This window comes from Ptychodera flava, assembly GCF_041260155.1.
Source record: "Ptychodera flava strain L36383 chromosome 3 unlocalized genomic scaffold, AS_Pfla_20210202 Scaffold_25__1_contigs__length_14229661_pilon, whole genome shotgun sequence".
In the NCBI taxonomy this organism is placed as follows: domain Eukaryota; kingdom Metazoa; phylum Hemichordata; class Enteropneusta; family Ptychoderidae; genus Ptychodera; species Ptychodera flava.
In genome coordinates, this window is record NW_027248279.1 from 4,646,563 (window position 1) to 4,672,620 (window position 26,058).

General features: G+C 37.4%; 1 protein-coding gene across 2 annotated transcripts; it reads right to left on the reverse strand.

Moving 5' to 3' along the window:
- Positions 1–13,013: 13,013 nt before the first annotated feature.
- Positions 13,014–23,094, reverse strand: LOC139125286 (uncharacterized). 2 transcript variants are annotated; one of them, XM_070691385.1, is made up of 2 exons: positions 22,863–23,094; positions 13,014–17,230 (listed from the first exon to the last, which is right to left on the reverse strand). In XM_070691385.1, the coding sequence occupies exon 2, from the start codon at positions 17,201–17,203 to the stop codon at positions 13,346–13,348; it is 3,858 nt and encodes a 1,285-aa protein (XP_070547486.1). In that variant the 5' UTR covers positions 17,204–17,230; positions 22,863–23,094; the 3' UTR covers positions 13,014–13,345. The 2 variants fall into 2 exon arrangements, with proteins under 2 accessions (XP_070547486.1, XP_070547487.1); XM_070691386.1 differs by lacking the exon at positions 22,863–23,094 and adding an exon at positions 17,912–18,168.
- Positions 23,095–26,058: the final 2,964 nt, after the last annotated feature.

The following is a 26,058-nucleotide window of genomic DNA, read 5'->3' on the forward strand; positions in this document are numbered from 1 at the left end:
CGTGGGAAATGAGTAATTTAAATAGTGTCTATACCATATCCTTGTTGATCTGTTTCTAGTTTTTGTTTTTAAAAGCAAAGTGTCTACAGTTCTTTATTCTGGCTGATGCGCTTTTAATGTTGCATGTATTTGTATTTTATGTTTGTCAGTATGTTTTTTGATATGCTGCTGTTTTTCCTTGTTTTGTCTTATCCTACATTTTGCTTTATTAAGTACTTATTTTTGGAAGGCATCCATATATTTGGCTTTGTCTTTCGGATGTAAATAGAAATAATAAAATGTATTATTATACATCTACCATCGAGAACAATAGGATTTAGCGTGTGCTAAAAATGCCTTACGGAACGCACGTTCCGTAACACGTACGGTTTTAAGGCGCCCCATCCCCTGCGGCTGTATCAGGGCGTTCACTGTTAAACGGTTTCAATAAACCCATTGAACGAGTGCCAGAACATATCTCACGCGCGCTCTGTACGTCCGTACGTGTACAGTGCACACACTTCAAAACTTGCAGAAGCGCGTCCGAGATAGCGTTCCACACTGGCGCGAAAAGTCGGAAGAAAAATTGTTGATATTGGACGAAAACAGTCACTACTCTGACAATTTGATGCCCCAGAAAGAAAAGTAAGATGTATAATATTAGGTTATCATGAAAATACTGCAAAGGATGCACTCGGACATTGGCGCCATGCATCGCCCTCCGCTTTGCGTCGGGCGATGCGCTGCGCCAATGTCCTCGTGCATCCTTTGCGGTATGTTCTTAATAATCTCATTTTATATATATATATATATATATATATATATATATATATATATATATATATAATATATATATATATATATATATATATATATACACAAAATGTGTAGAATGTACCCTCCCGGTTACTATATTATATATATATATATATATATATATATATATATATATATATATATATATATATATATATATATATATATATATATATATATATATATATACTGCAGAAATACTTGTTAAAATGTCTTTCATGCTTATCATTACTCTTGATTACTCTGCCTAAGTAATTCTTACGAGATAATAAAGATTTTAAATGTATTCTTGTAAGACGGTGATTGCTATTTCTAAAGTTATTAAATTATTATGAAAGTTATGCTGTATACATGTCTGCATTTTTGTTGTCATGAAACTGAAGTACCAAAAGCCACCTTTTTACGTAACAACTTAGGTTTGCTAAACGAAACCTCAAAATTGTAATTTCTTAATGGAAGACAAGTGAAAATTCTGTAAAATACTAAATACTCTTAATGAATTTCTACAACTGTGCAGACACCTACTTGATATTTACTCACTTAAAATGTACTATTATGCAAAAAGGATATTTCTAAAGTTACGAAGATTTATAATTAAGAAGGAGTTTGTAAGATATAACATAACTGTACTTAACTTTAGTCAAAATAAAAAAGATTATTCATGATGATACAGTTGTAGTAAAGTATTTGTATATCGTAGTAAATATATCTTTGGCGCCAAAAGAAAAGTCCTTTTAGACTTTAAAAAAATAAAGTAGTAACTTGTTCCAACATGTGTTGATCCAACTTCAATGATGGAGATTGGAATGATTTGGATTCTCTTTCGTGAATTTAAATTGTGTAACGTTTAAAATGTTCTACGAATGCAGAGACTTATTGGTCGGTGGTTAATGGCAGCCAAGTAATATTCTAATATTTCCTGGAATCGACGAACTCGATTTTATTCGTAATTAATTTTTTAGGTTTCATTCAAATCTTGCGCTTCATTTCTCATTAATAAGAATTTAGAACAATCGATTTTCAAATTTGGTTCTGCAGTATTGGTCTCGAATTTCAAACTTCGTATTTTAAAATTCAGAAACTAAAATCGAGAAATCAGAAACGAACAATCTTATATATCTTTTCGGTGCTTGGGAGTCTCTCGATAAATATTCATTTGTGTAGCGAAGATTAAAAGAAAACGTTACAAATGTTATAGGGTCTGTCTGCCGAGTTGTCATGGCGACAGGTTTCCTGACCAGTCTAATCACGCCCTATCAGAAAACTTATCTTGCCCTTGTGACCTTCTCTTGTATGCGTCTGAACTCGTCATACCAAAGGAAGATTTACATTCGACTACATCGTTGCTGATTACGGGGTTTTCGAAAGGTAGTCGACGCTACAAGGCACTTTCAGGCCGAGATCAGCCGTCTGTTTCTGCCAAAATCTCCTAGCTTGACTGGACTAATTGGCAAACCCGACGTTCAACTATGCGGTGAATTATAGCGACAGTGCGCTATTCCCTACATCCATTCATTCCACAATTTTGAAAAACTCGAAAAATGTTAAAAGTTAAAGCAATTGTCCCGTTAATATCGGGGTGACTTAATTCCTATTTCCTGTATTGAAAACTGCTCTTTATCATAGAGAGCATGGGCGAACTTAATTCTGTTTCTATGGTCTATTACAAATTTATGTAATAAACGTGGTATGAGTAGGTTGGGGTTTTTGATTATCCGGCACCTCTCGTTCTGTGATAGGTGAAAGGGGTACATATAGTGTGTGAGTAGAAGTGGATATGGGAGGGGCTGTGCCGGCTGCTTCTGTGAAAGTTTTGAAATTGTGTGACAATATAATGCTTTTTGTGCATTCTGAGATGGACTCCGATACATGTCACTTCTCCGTTCTCAGTATTTTTTCATAACTGTTCCGGCATACCCTAAAGAGTCAAATCTCCCCAGTCAATTCTCCCGCCCTCTAGATGTGTTTATAAAAATACTTTCATTAGCCTTCATATAAACTAGACCGATGGCATACGATGAGAATTTTATTGAATTATATAAATTCGTTTGCCATGTGAACTACAAAACAAATCAGCCATGTGCCCTCTTGCAAATTGCTTTGTCAATAACTTTTAGAATTGCTCACTCACCAGATGAGGTGTCAACAGATTCAAACAAGTACAGCTAATTATAAATATCGTCTAGTGCGAATATTGTAAAGATTATCGCCATTAAAACACGATAAATAGGCCTAGTATAATACATTACAGTAATTAGGATCACCTATTCCTTCTCATCGCTGCAATTTTGACATGCAAATAAGACAATCTATTCCTGACTCCCTAGCGCCCCTGTAAAATTTAATGTTAACACGATTATTCATATTTTGCTTTTGTCTTAAAAGTGTTAGGTGCCATATAGCTAAATGTTGCAATATAACAAATTACTCATAAAAAACATGAGTGTACTTTTAAAAAAGCAGATAAACTTATATTTGCGGGTTACAATGACCTTACTTCACCATCCAATTATCCTAAATTAGTTCCAATCGTGTTTGTTGTTGGTTTCTTTTTTCCGATTTCAATATCTGAATTTAAAAAGCGAATTTGGAATTGGATATCATAACGACAAAGCCAAATCCAAAAATCGCGTCGAATTCTTAACGTGAGTACAAAACATGCAATATCTGAATTAAAACTATCCCCAAAAATTGAAATTACGCCTAAAACCGAATTAGTCGATTTCAGGAATATTGGAATTTCACTTGGCCGCCGTTAGCCACGGACCCTTATTTCATTCTAAGTGCATGCAGCTGTATGTATTCATTGGCCAAAATCGAACTAAACAAGTCCTTCTGGTGCAATGCTAGATCAGCTGCATTTTTAAGCTAACCAATATGACTTGATTTAAAATCATTGGCGCATCAGAGACTAAAATCAATAATATATTGTTCTATCCTTTTAGTCATTAAAGGGTCCTTTCATCTTCGAATCCAACCTTACCCTCACAATTCTATTATCCTTTCTGTAATAGAAGTGTTTCTTGCCATTGTTATGAGGTACTCTCATAAGGAAAACTTAGTAATGGACTACGCAACTGAGAGTTAAATATTTGATTACACTTGATTTACAATATAACTGGTTTTACTGTTTCAGCTGAACGCCAGAACAAAGTGATATATGGTACCACTGATTTTGCTTCTAAATCAATGTTGGAGGTAGTATTTTGTTGTCATGACAACTTTTCCCCCACACAGACTTAGACGTGGTGGCTGTGACCAATCTGGCTGAAATTGGTCATAGCCACCACGTCTATTAAAATTCATGAGTTTACCTTTCTTGTTTACGTACATACTTATATCAGGTGGAAATCTGAGGATTTGCGATTACATCAGGTTGACAACCCCCACACAAGAGCAATGAATTAAAATTACTCTTTACAAAGCATGCGGACAAATTTGTTGGTTCCACACATGACACAGACGAAGCTCTTACAACAAAGTGGCGTCAACAAGAAAGACACAGTGGTTTTAAATTTGTTGAGTCAATCAACAACTATCTTCCACTGCATCAGGAAGAAAACAACACACGAATCGACAACACGATCCAGGCAGCCAACGATGCAATCAACGAAATCAGTGACGCTGGTGAAAAGGCAAAACACCTACTCACCAAGCACATCGAATCAGCGAAAAGAAGCATAAACAAGGCACATCGCCAAAACAAACGCACCAAGAGTTAAACAAAAACCCATACCAAACGGTCCTTTTCAGGGCCACCAAATTCTCCAAAAAGAACTACCGAAAAAAACAATAAATAAACATCCATTCGAAGAAAAGTCAAATTGGACTCCACGAACAACACAAAAAACAAAAACTTGAAAGCTATCTGAAGCTGCTAAACTCGCACTTCTACAGATACCCTTTCAAACAAGGAAACAAATCATTTCGCGTGCCCAAAGAATCGCGATAAACCAGCTTGCAAACAATAGACAAATTACCATAAAAACCCTTCGACAAGGTAGGGGTATCGTCATTGTCAACACAAAAGATTACGTACACGAATGCGAAAGGCATTACGAAACATTCAGTATTACACACAACAAGACAGTGACGACACAGAACTAACAATAAACAAAGTACATGAACTATTTAACAAAATGTACGACAACAAACACATCGATCATGATACGTAGAAGTGTCTTGATCCAAATTCGTACCCCGCAGTGGTACTTATTGCCCAAAAAATCACAAACCTTCGAAAAATCTGAAAGACACACTAGTCAAAAACAAAATTTAAAGAAGTAACCGAACCACCAAACGGATTCACAACGAGATCCAAAAATGAATATACTTGCCTCGCTACTCGAAGAGCAAGACCACTAAATGCATTAAATAAATTTTCACAAACACAAAGTGAGGAAAGAATCTACACTGCGACTGATGAGAAACCACACTCGGGTTCCGAAACGCAAGCATCAAAGGGCCACTCTATCAACATTGTAACACCATAGGTCCGGCTGCGTCTCGCCATAAGCTTCCCCACACAAACAAAACATTACCGTACACACTAATCCAAACTTCCCTACAAATATCCGAGGCGAAACAAACATTTCATTAACACAAACAATCGGATAAGAATGTAGGAACACATTTTTGCAACGAATCAAACACAAACTCGACACAAAAACATTTTGGATAGTTAGGTGGGGAGCCTCCTTCACATTTTTACATTCAACTTTTAATTTTAATTGTTTTCCAAGTCAACTATCCAGGCATTTTAAGAGGGGTGATCAAAAAGGCCAGAACAGCCGATTTTGACCAACCGGGTTCAAGAACCAGGGACATTTGTTAAAAGTGTGCAATAGATGTGTTTACGACATAAACATTACGAACAGTAGGATTAAGATAGGTATGAATAATCCAAACTGCCCAGTTTCTGTGTGGGAAAAGTTGGAATGGTTGATTTTCCATCCTTGTTTGTTTCAATGCTTTAGATAATAGTCTTCATCTCAGTAACATTTTCCTTGCCGGATGCTATCGGCATGCAAGAGGGAGATACACCAGAAAGCACAGATAAATTGACCTGAATTGTAAAATTTAAATTCATGACTTTATATGGTTGCAATAATACTGTAATCCCATTAGAACAGAAATCACGCAAGTTTCACTAAATAGATTTTACACCTATTGTTCATACCCTCAGCAGTGAGAATTCTAAACCAATTTTCTAACAATTTTCTAATTTTCTTACAGGTGAAAAAAAACAAACTCACTAATGGCTACTGTTAGAATTATTTTAAATTGTACTGTTGTTGATCGACAAGTGCTTTGTCTGTTATTTGGAACTGTGCTTTTTAATCTGTGTGATCTCTTTGTATTTTATCTATTGTGGAATATTTCTTTTTAGACTGTGTACACCACAACACATTTCCATTTTTTATATTGGATTAATAAAGGATATAATAAAAATAATAATAATAATAATAATAATAATAATAATAATATCCATAGGTAGTATAACATTCAATATTTCAGAGATCTTCTGTCAATATGTGTGAACATATTGAAGTAAAGTGACGCACATCTCTGAAGTAATGATTGTTATTTTATAAACAACGTAGCCTTGCAATCTTTGAATGAAAACAAAAAAAGCTAACAGACAAGGTATTCTAACATTAGAATTTTACGTTTAAAATGATAAAACTTGTTTAAAACATTAATGTTTGAGAATCGTTTGCATTTAAGCTAGCGCTAGGTTAGTACATTTGGATAAAAATCTTATCATATGAATTTAGAAATGTAGCTCAAACATTGGAGTATGCAAATCTCATAGATTTTATCTTAACGCTAGTACGTCCTGCCGAGAAAGTTGCTCGTAAGTTTGAGAGCTACGATAAAGTACGTTTTGATAAAGAGTTGTTTGATCAAATAATATACCATTGCTGAAAAATTGCAGAAGGAAAAGATGGATGTTATCATCTCTCAGAACCGACCAAATATATCTGAAACTGATTTCATTTGCTTTAATGTGAGATTTTTCACTTTTTCAGAGTCCAGGAAACATTGTAATGACAAACTCGGTTTATGCAGAGCAACAAAGTAACTTGCTGGGTCGCTTTATTTTTGATTATACAGACACCAATGAACTCTACTCGCATAGATTTGCTCCATGTGAGAACATTGGTGTCTGTTTGCATCCACTTTATGCATGCTACATTTACAGGACAAATTAATTTTCCTTCTTTAACAGGCTTAGGGGCAAAAGTCGAAAGATGTGGCAATATTCTTACAGCAAAAACAGCACGATCAAATGTTGGTAGCCATTGTGATTTGTGCTTCATTGACTTGGAGTAGACTGTAGAATCTCTGAAATGCAAACCAAATCACAAGTTCTCAAGACAACATTACTAAGAAAAACAATCCCTCTGGTATATGAATAGCATCGAAATAAAATTGAAGAGTTGATTAGTGCTTTGGAAGCCCCCCACAGTTCATTAAGACCGTAGAGGAGAACGAGGTAGCAAAGCAATTAGCACAAGCTAGGGAACAAAAAACGAGTTAGATAAAAAGGTTGGAGAGCTGAATAAAGCTGCTGAAGTTAGTGAATCTCAGCAAAATGAAATTAAAGAAGAAATTAAAGTCAATATTAGATAAAGAGCGCCAGGTAAGACTAGAAGAGTTAGCTGGTGGCGACAGAATGGCAACAAATAAAAGGTATTGAGAACACTTGTCGTAAAGACAAAATAAAATACCTGGAAGAAAAACTTACTGGATGCATGCAGATGAAGAAAATGAAGATGAAGAAAATACGGTTTTAGAAAATGGAAAACTGAAAGATAAACTCGACAACGTTACGAAAGAAATGATGAATCTTGAAGATAGGGTAGAAGATATGGTTGTAAAGGAAGGGAACAAGATACAAGAGGAGCTGGTTAATACAAGAAAAGAAATTCTGGATTTGCATACAAAGTTCACGATGAGCACAAGTTATGATTTCAAGAGATTACCGACTGCCTATTCGAAAATATTAAATATTTAAAGATTTAATCGTAACTGAAAAACCTACAATCAAGCAAAGTTACACTCACATGAACATTGCGTAAGAACAACACACGTGAAAAACCTATTCAGGCAGGCTCTCAGACGTTTTCTCTTGTCAAATTTCCTCTCTTAAAGTTCATCTTTAAACACTCTGAAACATGCTCCGACACAATTGCATATATTTTTATCACAATCATATTATAGATACTTTCTTCAATGCTGGCCGCTTTAATTATAGAAAAATTGTATTTAATTTATTACAACAAAGCATACTTTCACTTCCACACTTTACAACTAGGTAAAGAATATTTTCAAACAACGAGTTGCTAATTCGCAATATATATTTTACTACTCTCACATTAGCATTGTTAATTGACCAAATTGTAGACCATACCCACCAGATTGGATGGATGATAGGATCCGTACTTGTAACTTTTGATGATTCTGTTTTTTTGGTTTGGCTTTTTTTTTAATATTTTTTTCTGTCAATTTCGAGTTTGTTCTACTCCCAAACATGTTGAAACACTCAACATGTATTGTGTCAATATATGTTAACTGTACTGTTATTGTTTTCATTTGAATTCTATCAAGTCCGGAATATTTTCAACAATGACGATTCACTTTACATGTGTACAGGCTGAGACGAAAAGATCAATACTGTGTATCACAAAATACGGGAGTGGAATAAGAAACTAAAGTGTTGGCATTATAATAAGATTAGAGGAGAGCATCATCTAAGTTTACAGCTATTTGTTCTGAACCTCGGTATCATGCCTAATATTAAATGAGAAAACCTCATTCACTGATGATGTCCACAATCAGCCATTTGTCGGCAACTGAGTAGCTAATACAGTGAGTCAGCAACGATCATGTGATCAGTCGCGTGTTTACCTGTTTTATCATCAGCTTGGTTCTCGATCATATACGTTTTATATATTTTATGTTTGGTACAGTTTGTTTTGTACCAGTACTTTTTCACCGTTTTCAATTTTTACGCAACGTGTGATTGACGTTTATGCAAATTGCATTGAGTAGAATATGATCATTACATTTACAGAACATATATTTGAAGATTATCTGTTGCACGTCTGGCACTCAAACAAAAAAAATTATGAACAGTGGGTTTGATGTTGCGCCTAATCCCTCAAGTATTTGCAGCCAATCATGGTGCCTTCATTAGTAACACATCAAAACATATTAAAACACTGATACAAAATTATCTTTTTCTTTTCTTTCAGAGGGCAAATGGGAACCTTATCCTGTTAGGATAAAGTTCGCCCGTTAGATTATGAATTGAAATAAAAAATGTCGTGCATGAGTCCGAGTCTGAGCGATGAAAAGGACTCAATTGTGCTCAGTTGTTCTAACTGTTACATTGGCTTTACGGATAGAGTTACGGTTTTCTCACACAAGGATCAATGGTTCAGCTGTCATTATATTTTGAATGTCACATTAAGTGCGCTGCACATTTCAGACATTCTAACATCTAGACTGTATTTTATCATAGGTTTACGAATTGGTCAAAGCATAATTTACACAATCTGTCTCACAGTCTGTCTGCCAGTATCGAATTGGTCAAAGCATAATTTACACAATCTGTCTGTCAGTCTGTCTGCCAGTATCTGTCTTTGTGCATTATGTCTGTCTCTGTGTCTCTCGTTCTGTCCTCCAGTATGTATGACCATTGATGGCCATATACCGTAACACACTGTGCAACTTCGTGGCGTCGATTGTAGATCGTTTTATGCCAGAACGTTATGTTGTTCAAGTCAATGCATGAACTTCTGATGTAACCTGTAAATTAATTTTATCCGATGAGAGCGCCTCAACATCGTCAAGCTTTTGTGGTAAGAAAGATATCGGTACGGCGCTGCTAAGCATTGGCATTGTCTATATTTCCGTCGTGCAAAATATGCTTCATTTGTAAAATGAAAAGACTGGTCAGTAGCATACACATTTTTAAGACAAAGTCATAACATATTTGAATAAGCGCATGGTTCACCAATGCACAATGCCTTTAAAGATAATGTTACATTCTAAGCAGACAAAACCAAGTTTATCAAACTTTGAATGCATTTCGCTTCAAAAAGATCACATTGCTATGATAGGAAAAGACTGTATTTGTGCCGATCACGGGAAAACAGTCTGAACAAAGTGGTGAACGCCTCATACTGTTATACTTGATTTATTTTTCGTTCCTGTGAGAAAAAATCTTCGTAATGGTTAATGCTTGATAAATTGCAACAGTTGCAGTGATAGGTGGTGCCGTATTTCGTGTGTGTGTGCAGGATCCTAATGGGGTGCTTAAAGCAGTTCTATGAACACTGCATTACAGGTCTAAGAGGATTACCGAAATTATACTAAACATGCCTGTGGCCTTCTGATGTCACATTAGGTCGGCAATCATAACTACTCAACCTAAGTGGCCAATTTCACATCCTTTGAAATGATCGTAACTTCTGATTAATTCTTCTGTGGGCTCTTTCGTCTGATCCTTTCGAACCTTTATCTTACAATTTTATTACCTTCCAAGGAATAGAAGCCGTCGTCGTCATAGTTATCAGTCACTCAGTTTGCTACACAGACACATGAAATGGCGGTTGGACCGGCCGGCTGAGATGCAAACCTATATCGGGTAGAAAAGTTAATCGATTTGTACATCATAAGAGTATCTTGCTTTGTCGACACGCCTTTTAGTTTTTGCTATATATATATAATACGCAGGACACTCTTTGACCGTAATTGTGTTAGACTACGCTCCTCCAATAATTAACTTTCCGCTTATATAGAGCAAAACAAAGATATTCGGAGATGTACATACAAATAATGCAAAATCCAACTCCAGCAAACAAGTGTATTTCCTTTAACATGCTGTCAGGATTTAGGGACGGTAAGCCGGATTTTTGATTTGTCATAAATGGTGTGCAACCCAGCAAAAAGCAGTAAGCTAATAATTTCATAAAATATCTGTGACTTTTAAAAATGCGTCGTAGACGTTAAGGCTATTGTAGGGGCTATTTTAAAACACTAACCGTGTAGTACCTTGTTTTCAGAGTTTGTCATCTTTTTGTTGCAGTAGATGGTAAGATGCAGTGCAGGGGGAAAACCGGATATTCGGTTGCCATGGCTACAATTTCAGGGTTAAAAATATGAGGAAATTTGTGGCAAAGATATCTATTGAACGAAAAGTCATACAACAACCGAATTTTTTCTGTAGCATTCAGATGTATATGTATTACAATATGAACCTAAATCTATGACTGTATAAGATGTCAATATAAATTAAAGCAGTGGTCATCTCGGTAAGATTGAAAATTAATAAATTTCACAACTTTCCGTCAAGTTTCTACTATGACATGATTGGATGACCTTGTTTTTTGAGGTTTATTTTGTAAAGTATTTAATTTCACATATGTTGGCTGATTTTCATTGCATTCCAACCATTCTTTCAAGAGTTATTACTGCCACAAGAAACGAATGCAGTACAAAACACAATTGTTAGGAATATTGGATTGAAATGTTTACAACATAAAGGTGATACTCATACTTCATGCAAAGTTTACGACCTCAAAATAGGGTATTGGACAAGTTTAAATTGTCAGTTAGAATTCTATTTACAAAAGCCTGGTTGTAATTGCTTTCTAAGTGAAAAATGAACTGTTAATTATCAAAAAACATTGATTTTATAATCAGCATGATAATGAAATTCATGTGAGATTCTTTACTTGTTATGTATATGGACACCATAACGTCTAATATGGTTTGTTTTCTGGTTTAATTGCTATACCTGAATGAAAATCTTCATATGCCTTACAGTAATATCCACAAGAATCATTTGTTGCAAATTTCTTCCCGATTACTCATTGATCTGGCTTTTTTAGACTGCAATTAGTCTCAAACTCACAATTTCCACAACGCCATATTTTTACCTCTGAAAAAGCTGCTTCAATAAGCAAGCAAATGGTCACTACTTCATACATGATGCCATAACTCAACAAAGTTTTTAGGCAACCAAAAATAGCGATTTACCTGTTTTGAATATATAATTTGACTAAATAAAATTTGACCAGGGGTCAGTGGGAAAAAAACGCGATTTTTCTCGATTTTAGTTAATATTTTTTGAAGAATGATATAGCTTATTTGAAAGTATACATGTCGAGGGTGACAATGAAGGAAAAAATAAAATTTGATTTTTTGAGCATTTTGACCGACATTAGCCCAGACGATGGCCTTAAGGGTCTCAGATGGTCTAGCCGTAAGGTCGTTGTACAGGAAACAGAAATATTTTAGTCCGCCTCATTAAGGGAACTTAATTAGATTCTCTCGCAATTTCTTCAGAAGGATCAAAGGTTATCAAACCAAGTTATCAAGTCAGATTGGCATTTACCTATATGCACTGTGACAACGGGCTCAACAGTATCATGTAATCTGTGTTAATTTTGTAACAAAAGAGACTGCTTTGTTGTTTGCATCTTCAAACAATCGTCAAGAAAATTATGGATGGTCATGTTTTAATATTTTGAAATGATAAATTTTCATCTGTTTGTTGATAGTCTGAAACGGTAGCAAGTCACGTGACAAGTTATAACATAAACCCGCCTGTACGTACATATGCATATGTGCAAATATCTTTGTATGCATGCATTGTATGCGAAAGTACAAGTACTTATGACTGTACAGTATATCATATTTGACATATAAATTAATGTAAACCGACCTTGTGAAATATTGGGGCCGAGATGTTAGATGCCATGAAAAATGACATTACACAATAAATAGGGGAACAACAGTCAGAAGGCAGGAAGTATCTTGGTAATTTTGAACAAAACATACTGGCAGAAGAAAACGCAGAGCCTGTGCCCTTTAAATATGTGCAACAAATAAAATCGTTCTGCTTACGGACTCCAGATAATATGTAGCTGTCATAAAAGAGACCTGTAACAGCTCAACGATACAGGTGATGGGAAAAGAGAGAGAGAGAGAGAGAGAGAGAGAGAGAGAGAGAGAGAGAGAGAGAGAGAGAGAGAGGGGCAAAGAGAGAGAGAAGGTCGGCAAAGAGAAAGAGACAGAAGACAAACGTCAGCTAGACACACAAGCAATGACAATGATAGTGGTATCGTGGTTGAAGAAAGTGAAGGAAATGAAAATGTAAATATATGAGGGCAAAGCATTTACGAATGCACTCATAATAGAACTGTTGGCAGAAAAACAAAGTACCACTTTAATACTGCACTAACCTGAACTTACATCCCTGTATTGGCTCTATTCTTTGTTTTAGCGTGTACGGAAAATACATGTCTTCTTCAGCTGCCCTTACATATGGAAATAAATATGTCCCACAATAAAGAGACGTAATTTCTGTTAAATTGTCATTAATGTTAACATAATTAAGGTTATGAAAGAATGGTAAAGTTTACTTTAAATAATTTATTTTATGGATCTTATTGGAAGGCTAGCAGTGGGGTGAAACAGCTTCACAAACATGCACATTTAAACGTTAATCTCTTCAACTTTTATTATTCCCAGTTCATGCAGTACAAACTTCAGTGTATAGCGCCCTCTTTCTTTGTCCATCTTTATTTTGACAAGCATCGTGGTAGCCGTTTAAGAAGGAAAAGGCCACTTGAAATTGGTTACTAGTAAACTTAGAAGAGGCGAGAATCTCATGCAGCCGACACATTCCCTTGTGAGGGTACATTACACGCCCTCTGTAGTCGATAGATTTTGGGCTGCGTATTGATACACGGCTCTGCTGATATTGCGACAATAGGTCTATATTTGATTCGACATCAGAGTGTCGCAAGTTCTTGTATAATTTTGATATTGCTCCTCGGGATAAAATTGAAATGTCTACAAATGTTGTTCTTTCAGTACTTGTCTCGCTCGTTTTGCAATTACATCCTTGACCAATGCACATATAGGCTGTTGCCATGTCGGGCGGTAAAAGTGCCGATTCTTTGTAAAGAAAATCGATTACATTCTCAACGTGAACAAAAGTGTCGTCTGTCACTATCATCAAATAGTCCGGGGCACCACAACTGTAGGCCCAATCTATTGCAAACTTGTGTCTAAGGAAGAAATTGTTGGAAGGGTCCTCCTCTTGAAAATTTCCCTGGATGATATCCTGTTCGGCGTGGCTTTCATTGACGATAAACCTTTGCATATCCACATCGTTTGTCTTGCCCATGAGGAACACTACATCTGTATGTTTTCCATTCACAAAGTCCCCGCGACTTGTCCACGACAAGCGCGCCATCATCCTGTCATTGTAGCGTGTTGGCATTGTGATGACGACGATGAGGAGAAACAGTTCGGTCTGTTCACCTTGCAGACAACCTTCCGGTGAGCGTTTGTTTTGATTTGCCCATGATGTGTCTGTTTGTCCTAGGGTCACGGTAGCATTAGTTTTTCCTCCTAGACATCCGCACTCAGATGGCCTTTCGCGGCATTCTTCCAAATGCGTCCAACTGTAGAACATCTTCATGGGCTCGAAGCCATGTGACGTCAAACATTTACTCAGTGCGCATGCGTCTTTGTACACCTGTCGTCTGTCAAAAAGTTTGTGCGGTGTGGGTGCTATTCCGATGTTTGCCAAGAGAGCGCCCACATAAACGTCTTCCCATGGAAATATGGAGGATTTCAGCGATGCTTCATACGCCTTGATGACAACATCTGCCGACATGACGTAGGCGTGCCCATCATTGTAAGGCGGGTAAGTTGAATCCCGCCATGCCTCACTTGGTGTAAACCATTTGCTGCGGGGCTGACGGATAGGTTGAGTCGCCACTTTTGTGTCCCCAAGGTAGAATGAGCTCCTTGGAGCCGTCATTAACAGCTGCACCATATTGTCAACGTTGACGAATACGTCTGAATCGATTTTAATGACGTAGTGTGCATTTCTGCAATAAGTAGCCGCCCATTTCAAGAACATTACTGTTTTCAAAGTCAGATTTTTATAGCTCTCGTTGATTTTCCACTGTATTATGTCAGAATGGCTTGCATTCTCCTCTTCAAGTTGTCTCTGGTTATCATGTTCATGGCCGAGGATAAATACAGTTATTGCTTTGAGTGGACCAGCATTATGGAACTTCTTCGCCCATGTTGAACGAATTACTTGCCTTGCTTGTATATCTTTAGCACGGGATATAACACCAACTAATATATTTAATTTCCCTGAATTGTCGAGTTTATCACTGCATCGAGTTTCATGATTGATCAAGTATTCGTAATCCAGATGATGCAAGGGATTATGTTCCGCTTCCAGTTGCCCTCGATTTGCCAGGGCTCGGTGCAAGGGCAGCGCATTCGAGATTCTCCTCTTACTACCCTGGCACAGGAAGGGGCTCCATTCGTTCACACTCCTCCAGTATCTGTACATCATGTCGTTGTTGTGAAGCATGTAGCGAGATGTTATAGCGTGTCTTAAGTCACAAATGTCTCTCATCTGACCGTGGCTGTCAAACCCAGGATGATGCAACATGCGAACTTCAAGCTTTGTCAGCAGTGTACTGATGAAGATTTCTTCAGACGTGTGTGTCGGTCTGTAAGTCATATTCAAAATGGCCCGCGTCACGTCGTAGGAGAGCACATACGCATGCGTGTCAATGTAACTACTTATTGACGTTATTTCAAGAGAATCGACTAGCCACTCGCTTCCTTTCCTCTTCAGCGGTTTGTCTTCAGGTTCTTGAACATAACCCAAGGCCAACTTGTCCTGTGGCAGAACCTGAACGACACCAACAAGATTTGTTGGGAAGAAAAGAACGTCATCCTCCAGTTTCATTATGAACTGTGCGGTATGGCAATATAACTCTGCCCATTTCATCGCGGCCAATGTCACTAGCACATCATTTGACCCCTGATAGTCTACAAGGACAATATCAGCAAATTGTTTGTTTTCGATTTTACTTTCTAAGACAGCCACTTTGCTGTCTGTACTCTCCACAAAAAACATTGTGACTGCCTTGTTAGTCTTCATTTGGTAAGAGTTAGCCCACGTTTCCCTGATTGCGTACCTCTGAGCTACATTTTCTGGGTTACTTATTACCATAACCAATAAGAAAACCTCTCCAGTGAGAGCTGTCTGCGCACATCGGTAGCTAGGATTTTGAACAAAAACTACAGGTTGTTGCTGCACTATGTAATTATTATCTTCTTCATTAGCCCCACATACATTTCCGTACAGCGTTAGAGTGCTCCAATAGTTTTTAATCGTTGAGGGATAGAGAGAAGCGACCGACAGCATCTCAGTAAGGTCACACACAAACTTAGTTTCTCCATTACGATCGACGAGGGCGCTGTCTTCAAACTCTACCGTCCGGTTTTCAAGCAGTATACCAATGTAAATATCTTCCACTGGAAACAAGGGATGTTCTAACGCTAATTCGTAAAGGTTTATGGTAATATCGACTGTAAACAGGTATGTTGGATATTCCAAAAACGCCGGGTATCGTGGGCTAGGCCAGACATCATCTGAAATATAAGCCTTCTTTAGGGGATTTCGCTCAGCCTTTAAACCAACACGAACACTGCCGTAAACGAGAGTGGTATCCTTTAATCCGCTAAGAGTTTTATAAAGCACCGTTGGCTGAAGGAAAGTAGAGTCACTGGTTTTCAAAACGTATTTTGAGTTTCTGCAATACAGAGAAACCCATCGGAAAATGGCAATTGTTTTTATAACTCTGTTTTCAGTGACGTCATGGAATTGTGCTTGGATAATGTCACCGTGTCTTGCGTTCTCTTGCCTGACATTAAATTCCGTCGTCTTGCTTCTGCTTCGGCCGATCACAAATAGCAGTATAGCCCCCGGATTCTCCACCAATTGTCTTCCCCAGGTTTGTCGAATGGCATCTCTTTGCACAACGTTCTCGGGAGTTGACGTCACTAAAACTACTATGTCAACTTTGTCACTCTTATGACAGAGATGTGGATTGTGGAGTACAAAGTCTGTATGGCTTACAATGATATTAGTGATGTTCGTTTGCGATATTCTCTGTTTCCCTCGATTGGAGAGAGCATGCACATCCAATGCGTCCTCTTCATCATACAAATCTATGTTTACGTTATCAAGAACCTCAAGTTCATCGGTTTCTTTTTCTGTTTCACTGACGTTAACACTTCCCTTGTTTACAAGGGTGTCTCTTTCTTTCAATTTCTCGTTGTTGCTTTCCGATAATGGAAACCTATCACCGACTTTGCCCACGAATTGTCTGTGTAGAATGAGTTTTGCTTCGGACAGCACGCCGCTGCCAAACTTCCCTCTGTATGAAGCATTTGATGAAGACTTGTTGACGTAATAAAACAGAAGGACGAAGTTCAGTAGCAGTAGTAGGTAGATCAGCTTAAACGCGAGCTTCGTTTTCTTGGAGCGAACTCTAAAGGTCATTGTCCTACTCGATCATCGGATAGTTCTCTGTAAAACAAAGATATTTCAGTGTTAGTTTCAGTCAATCTTTCATGAAGACGTTTTATGATTTCAGCATAATTTTGAAGCTTCAGTTTCGGAATTCGGACAGCTGTTGAAAAGATCGAGTGCAACAGGACCGAACGCTTAAAAGTATGCTCACAGACGATGGTTTTACCGAGGAATAGTTTAAAATTTTATCAAATGTAATGACATCGAAGAATGTTGGGTGTTAATAGATTGAAAGGATACTTTATAAAAAAGCCGTTCATTGACGAGTCATATGAACTGCACCAACACAGTCTCTCAAGCTGAAACATTTTTTTAAAACCAACGTCTGATTCCCTTACAAGCTCTTCGCAATGTAGAGAATATAACGAGTCAAATTAGCAGCATTCATATGTGTATATGTTTGTGAGTGTGTGGTGTGTGTGTTTGTGTGTGTGTGTGTGTGTGTGCTGTCTCTATTTGTTTATCTGTCTGTGTGTCTGTCTGTCTACTTGTGTTTTTGCCTGTGTCCCATTACACTCTTTCCCACTTCATAATTTTCAGATCTGTTTGACAACAAAAATGTTGTTTTCGTCGAAGATCTACTTAAAGTCCTATATAAAGCAAACTGCTGGTTACAACAATAAAAAAATTACACAGCCCAGCTGCAGTCATCGTGTCGCCTACTTAATCCTACCCTACCTCTGAACTGGTAAACACAACACATCAAGCTTCGGCATGTACCACCCGTTCCACATGTTCAAGCAAACGCAAAATTTTTGTAGTTGAAGAGTTCGTTTTCACACTGTTCATCCAGATACATTACAGTAAACTACCGTTTGCCGATTCATGTCCTCCGTCAGGAAGCTATCGTTTTACAGCCTTGGAGCACGACGGAGAACGATCCTTTGCCACCAGCGACGCAATGTTACATGTAGCTTGTTATTCAGCGTACCAAATGGCATCGCTCTCTCCCTTAGCGATGAAGTGGGCTGGATTTGATAAACTGCCAAAAACGATACCGCGCATGCGGTTTAGAGCGATTACAATGTTTGGCAGACTGTATTTTAAGTATAGTGCGGGCGGCATCTGATCCCTCTCTTTCGAAATTGCCATGTTATATTGCCTCCACTGATTACCATTACGTCCCCTCAGTTGGTATTAAACATTCTCCCGTACCCTGGTGATGGAGACATACTGAATCCCTTTGAACACCTTTCATACACAACTTAATCTCATTTAGTTTTTCATTCAAAACGTCAACCTTTGTGCGTACATTAACCAACCTGCCAACAGTTTCATCGGTACAGTGACCAGTCGACTGAAATATACCTGAAGGTGAATTTCAGATATTTTTTGGATTATTTCTCCAAACTACACAACTTAACAGCACACTTTATAGACACGTTTTATTCCTCTTGTTAGTTTATCATCACACCCACCAGATATTCCGCCAATGTCACAGTACGTCTTGTGTCACTCTATGAGCTGGAAATAACAAAACTCTACCTAGACTTTTTCAAAGTGTTTGTATGTCGATTTCATCGACTGCTCTAGCCTTTTTTAAGTCATATGTGTAATCCCTTTGCACCTGATTCACATAGATCATATAAATTGACAGGCCAATAGGATATATGGAGTTTTCTTCTGATTGCTCACTGAATGCAATGCTTGCCTTCTATGTAACTCATACTAGTACCTATCAACCTGCCTATCTCTGAGCATCGATTGATTTTCCTCTGCTATCTGTCTCAATCTGCCATATATTATATCTCTCAATGGCAGCGGCGTCGTAAGTCTCATGTGTCAAGGGTTGAACAATGGATGAGTGGTCAACGATTAATAAAAATGTCATTTGAAATTCTGGAGTCAACAAATATCATAAACCCCTCCATATGCAAGGGACCTACTCACACAATCCTTTAATTTCAATCAATAACAAAAGCCAATTAACTTTTTTTACTTCATAATGTTTAAGTAAATGCAATTTTATAGCTTCATGCCATATATCATATATTTTGTGTCGTTTTTTTTGTCACTGCTAAACAACAGTAAACAGCAGATATTCAATTAACCGCTGCTGGCATGCATTATATCTGTGTACAATATCTGAACTTATATAAAATATATTTAAGATTGCTATTCTAGATCATTGCAAATCACATTCTACACATTTAAACGCTTCTCTCTAGTGTGATAGTCGTCATTTATTTTTCTAATATGTCTGAGATAGCAGGTGATAGGAGTCTTGCAGGCGGGCTATTTGTGTGTTAGCAGCGCATCGTCCGTTTACGCCATCTCCGGCAAATTTCTCAGAGATTTCATCCGGATTTCACAAGTTTGTATGTTACAGACAAAGCTCTACCCAAAGCATCTCATACCAGTCCTGTCAGAAGCTATGCGCCGCTGACAAGAAAATGGCATTTGTCAACCAGACATGTCTCCTAAGCTGACCTCTAGGTCAGGAAATCGATTGGTTCTACTCCATTACGGAGGAATTTGACCTCATTGCAGCGAATAACCTCACCTCTCTTGTATGTCTCTATGGTGCAATGTTTTCATGTACCACACTAGCAGACGTCGCTATATGGATAGAATATGTCGTCTTTAAGCCTGACCTTTGACCAAGTGTAAGATTTACCCAAATTCTCAAAACTGTAGCTTTCCTAAATGGCGATTATTTTATGGTTAGACAGTGCTCAATTTTAGGCTAAAGATTATTCCCCATTGCATTCAAAGTTGATTTTACTAACTAACACAATGTTTCAATCAGCATTACGCTTCGCATAATTGACTGATACTAATATTTGGATTTCCTCAGTGATAAAATAAGTATTACCTGAAGTATATCATTTGCAAGGGAAAACACCGCTTCCATGGTCGTGTGATGATCTAATGCTAAACTTGCACTGGAAACTTGCCCGTTTAAATCATTTTACAGACTTTCGTTGTCTTAAATGTGACTTGAAATGGTTACATTTCAAATGAGATGAAAATTACTAGAGTAAAATGCGCACTTCCTGTTACATTGATCTTGCTATTGGCGATCCAAGAAACTTTAATGTTTCAATAAAATCGTAGTCATTGTTTCCATGCTTAAAGGTTTGATATGGGTCAGGTCCAGCTCCTTAACAAACGCACCATACGTCATTTTAGATCTTGTCGACGGACAATATGGTGGCGGAAAGCCTGTACCAGCATCATCATATATTCGCGTCGTCGTTATAGTTACTACCGCATGGTGCCCTAAAAATAGAGGTTTAGTTACACGTAATTATGTTCCATCAGCTGATCATTACGGGTAGCGTCTATGTCACGTGATAACCAGACGTCATGTACGTATAGCACAAACGTTCAGAGCGGCAAAGACAATTCTACACCTAGTAATTTTTCAGATATTTTTTGTGCTTTTGACACGCAACCCGTCAAGTACAATTCTAATCAGCAAACATCTTTGATATCAGAATATTTCATAGAGTTTGCACCGGTACAAGCAGTACTCGTTATTATTTCGCCACATCCACGAAATGTTGAAATCTCATTCCACTTTTTGATTTGACAAGATTTTCTGAAACCTAATTGTATAAAATATCTGCAGATTTAATTCGAGGGTAGAACGGAGTTTAAAAAAAGTCGTCACGTAAAAAAAATTATTTTTTCTCAAAAAGTACGTACACGCGGTAAGCGCTTGTTTGTTAAGAACATATGCAGCAAAATCGATTGGAACGCACAACTAAACACAAAATTTTACACGTAAGCATGTACACCACTGCGAGCCGTTAGGTGTGCGTGTAATTACGTTTAAGGTAGAATGCGCCTCGGGTAAAGATAGTCAGACTCTCAAATTTCTACATTTCTTTTCTGATCTACCACTTGCGGGGGCTCTTTTAAAGCTCTTGGAGAAAGAAAGTCTTTCACGGTCTTGTTTTTTTGAAAAGCCAAAACTTAATTTTTCCCCAAAGATTTAGCACTGTAATGGCAGCCATTTTGAATTTCAAATATCGCCGAATGTTGGGTAACTTGTTTCACTAGTTCCAAACTTTTCACGGGGACCTCTGACTTGTATTGCTGATTTAGTATGAGAATGGTTGAAAGTTTCATTAACGAAAGTTTGAGCAAAAGTTTAAGTCTTTCACTTTCGAGGCGCATACTGCCTTAACTGAGAAACTCTTCTATACCTTGACTTTGTTCGTTTGTATTATCTTATCTGACTTGAAAGTAAAAAATAAATGACTTCACTATTGCAGCCACGAAAAACTTTGAATCAAGCAAGGATCTCTGTGTCGAAATATGAACAAATTATACAGTAAAACGATGAATTTGAATTCGTGAAAGGTATGAATATTAATGATAGTTTCCATTTTGCAGTACAGAAAATGTTTTTTCCCCTGAAATTAGGCTTACTGTCTCTTAAATACAATGAATGGCGTATTTGTGATACCAAGAACATTAAATAAGTTCGACAGAAAGCAGAGAGTAGCCTAAGTCTTGGAGTGCAAAAAGACGTTCAGAAATAACGAGCGTGTATTAATCACCTCACGACATGAATGTAGCCCTGTGGCTTTGTTTTAAAGACTTTACCTGCTTCAGAAATTAATACAAAATCATTGTACCATGAATATACAATAATATAGCTAACTTTGTATGCTGCTTTTGATATTTGTTCGTCTGCTTTTACTATTTTTAGCATCCGTTGACACTATCTGCTTGTTTTTGTTGTTGTTGTTGTCGTTGTTGTGTTGTTGTTGTTGTTGCTGTTGTTGTTGTTGGTAGTAGTAGTGTAGTAGCACATCATTATCATACTCCTTTATCGCCATTATTTGATTTTTGTGTTTTTGTTTTGTCTCATGTCCAAGTATGGAGGGACTAATATGAGATATGTTATTGGTGGTTTTTCACTAGCTCACAGCTTGGATTTGATCCAATTTAATGCTTGACAGTTTATCTCATTTTATGAATTATAATCGACTTTCGAGGGTCTCTCCAAAACGCTTGGCGTCGGCACTCAAGTGTTCCTCGTCGATCAACTTGTCAAGTACACAAAGTAAACTAGAAATCATTATGACAATCTATTCCTGGTTTATGTTCTTGTAAGTCTTATACGAAAGGCCGAAATGACCGTCTGTAAGACCTTAGCCTAGAAAGCAGTTACAACATATATCTACCAATGTAACTTAGCTTTCCAAACAATCATATGCAAACTTTGAGCATCATCATGGACTTTTGATCGAAACCCTTTCACCATCCATGTATCAGCATTTACACTGGTCAATTTATTTCAGAACAGAACAATAATGGTTCAACCAGAACTTTGATAATCTTCTTGAAATGCGATCTTACAGCATATCAATGCATGCAGGTACTACTATCTATAGCTAACTATCATCCAATGATCCTGAGTTTAAACCTTACCAGAGGGAATATCGTCATTGCAGATCACGCTTTTGTTTCGAATTTAAAGTCTGTTGGCAATTTTCTTTTCAGACCAACTTAGTAGTTCAACGACAACTTTAGTGGAACGCGTCTGCAAAAACACCTTGCGATAGATTAACGTATAATGACTCAGGTGGCCATCTCTGTGAATCGACTTTGGTATGCCGTTTACGTCACGAGATCGATTTATGAAGTATATACTGAGATAAACTAGACTTACCGGTTTTAGTTAAAGTTTACGGACGGACAGGTCACCCACAAGGCCGATGCCGGGTAACATGTATCACCAACACCACCAACACAGTGTTTTATGCTGAAAGAGTCCTGGCCGATTGCTGAAATAGTTCTGGTAGATAGCTCAACCAGAGAAAATGTAGTTCAGAGGAATGAAATTACACACGTTAATGGCTGAAACATAGAGTAATGTAACATAAACCTGTGGACACTTCTGTAATTTTGTTTACAAGAGAATACGCCGGTAGGTGATTTATTCCGGGGGCGTCACCGTGAAGCTAAACACTGTGTCCACATTTCGATATCAGTACTATTCTTCCACTCACTATTGCAAAGGTATGCATAAGATAGTTTTTTGATACATTTTTTATATCTAATTTTCTAAAAAGGTGACAGTTTTCATGACTTGGAGGCTGTATCCAGAAGTTTTTGCTCAAAAGTATGTTTGGACCATAAAAATAATATGCTGTTCTTGAAATGCAACTTAATACGAGTTACTCCTATTGCACATTGCAAGATTGTATCAATAATGCTATAAATATTATAGTGCACGAAAGATGCATACAGTGTTTCACAAAAGGTGTGGACCTGCATATACATTACAGGTCTATCCTTGCAAATTTCTTCCTTGCTGTGAGAAGAAATTCCAATGTACGTCCACTGATTACCGCTAAGCGTGGCACTAAAAGAATGGTTCGCCAGAATTGTAACGTTTATTTTGGGAAAGCTTCAGATTATGCATGTAGAATTAAATTATTGCTCAATTCCGAGTCACTTTCGACTCTACCCGCCATACGGTTCCGAACTCGACAACCAGCAAGTATCATTCCGCCAAATCGGTAAGCTATCGCTTTATATGGGACAGTGCGTCTGCAAACCATATGGCCGTATATCGCACCTCGTGTATCGCATGACAGCCAATTGCATTTCAAAATAATTATTTTGAAATCCACTGGTAGTAAACCGATGACGCTTAGCTAGCTTGGCAATGTCGATTTAAGGGCCAGGCGAATTACCCTTGGAATAATACGTCCAAGCGTTGTATTTATTTTTAGTTCACTTTGGTGAGGTTTTGTTTGGCAATGACGTCAACCGAAAACACAAATACTACTTATTGATACATGTTATCTCTTTCCTGTCGTTTAGGCTAATGATCTGTACAACGTTTATATCGCAATAATCTGTACAACGTTTATATCGCAATAAACCATACGTTCACCAGAAATCACGCTCTATGGTTTTTGTGCGCTTTTGTCTCTTTCGTTCATAGCCTTTTTTCATTTTGAAAGGAATAAAAAGTATTGTGATAATTAACATTATCGCCCTATCACATATACAATACGTGTGGTTACCACCGTCCTCCTGCTATTCGAATAAAATCAAATCAAATCAAATCAAGTCAAATACTTTTTGTCCTTCAAATTTAAAATACGATGCTGCTCCATGCAGCCGAGCGCAAACGCTGTCAATAGACAATGTACAAAAAGTAATAATGAATTGATCTATAAATGTACATAAACAAGACTCGTTATAATGGAGAGAATCCAGAATTGAAACAGAAATGGCTGATTTAATGACGCTCTTTTCTAAGTTTTGTTTTATTCGGTTCTGTTACCCCTATTACCATCCGCGACACTTCTCTGACTGTCTCTCAGTATTTATCTCGATCTTTGTCTCTCTTCTCTCTCTCTCTCTCCTCTCTCTCTCTCTCTCTCTCTCTCTCTCTCTCTCTCTCTCTCTCTCTCGTATTCTGGTAAAAATTAATACTTGGGAATTTCAAGTAAATGGTGACGATTTATTTTAGTAATAATATTATAATAATGTTTATTGCTTTTCAAGGCCAGATTTATTTTAGTAAATGTTAGAAAGAGAGTATTTATTAATAAAAGTGAATTTATTTCAAGTATTCGGAGATTGTGCGCGGTTGTCAACGCATATGAGAAAACTCTTTACATCCTACGGTTCCATGACTTTGGAAAAAGTATACAGCAAGCGAAATGACAAGCTGATGAAACAGTGTCCGTCACTATTAGAGAGTTCCTTTGTTGACTTCAAAGATGGATACTATCTTTTACGCATATATTCTGTAAACAGTCATTCATAGGACATCACCTACTCTAGCCCTCGATGCAAGGCTTCAAGTTTCGTGCACAAAGCAAAGCAAACATTTTAACTGAATGATCTAGCCTCGTCTTCCTAGCACGGCAGAAAATGTTGCCCATCGTTAACACAGACTGATAGCCTGTGTGAGCGCCCTCATCGTTCGATTTTGCTTGCGAATTCTTGAGTCTGTTGTCACTCTCACAACAGACATACTTGTGAGCCGTACACTGTTGGCGACAACACACGAGCAGAGCTGTGCCTGATATTAGATACGGTCCATAGATCTTTCACTTACACGTACACGTACAAGAGAGTAAATATTATGCCACAGTGTCAAGAGGTTGTTAGTCTAAATTGTAAACAGAGCTATAGCTTTAACCCTTTCCACGAGTAGTGTTGATGGCTGCAACTCTCCTCAGAAGAACAAATCAAAGTCTGTCTGTTCACATTCTCACAAACACGTCAAAAGTATGTCGGTCGCCGCTTTAACTTGTGCGGCAGTGTTTCGGTCAAACCCACTGATGTCAGGTGATGTTTGGTCTGTGCTAAGATTCCTTGAAACGTTCAGTCGATAATCTCTAACACGATCGGAACTAATTTGGGATAATTGGATGGTGAAGTAACGTCGATTTAATCTACAAATGTTGTCTCATCTGCTTTCCTTGTTTTATTACTCACTTGTTTTTTATGAGTAATTTGCGATATTGCAACATTCAGCTATAGGGCACCTAACACTTTTGAGAAATTTGCAAAATATGAAAATCCAATTATCCCAAATTAGTTCCAATCGTGTTCTCTATTATTGACACCTCAAGTCGATTTAATTAATAACTGTATTTTAGCTTAGCTCATGGCTAATAACATCCTCTATAATATCTCTCTTTATCATCATTCGAAATTGTGCTTAAGTCTGAAGAATGCAAATTTATATGATTGTGCAAACGTAGTCTGCAAAGTGGTTTGGGTTGGCTGCGTCGAAATTGATTTACTCCGCATATATACTTGGTCATTTTATAGTGTCGACGCCTTCCTAGTGGTGTTTGAATAATACCTACTAAAATAAAGCATTCCCGCCGAGG

What these genes read in the sequence shown, in the direction of transcription:
- LOC139125286 (XM_070691385.1), bottom strand. Translation starts at nt 17,203, where the DNA reads ATGACCTTTAGAGTTCGCTCCAAGAAAACGAAGCTCGCGTTTAAGCTG.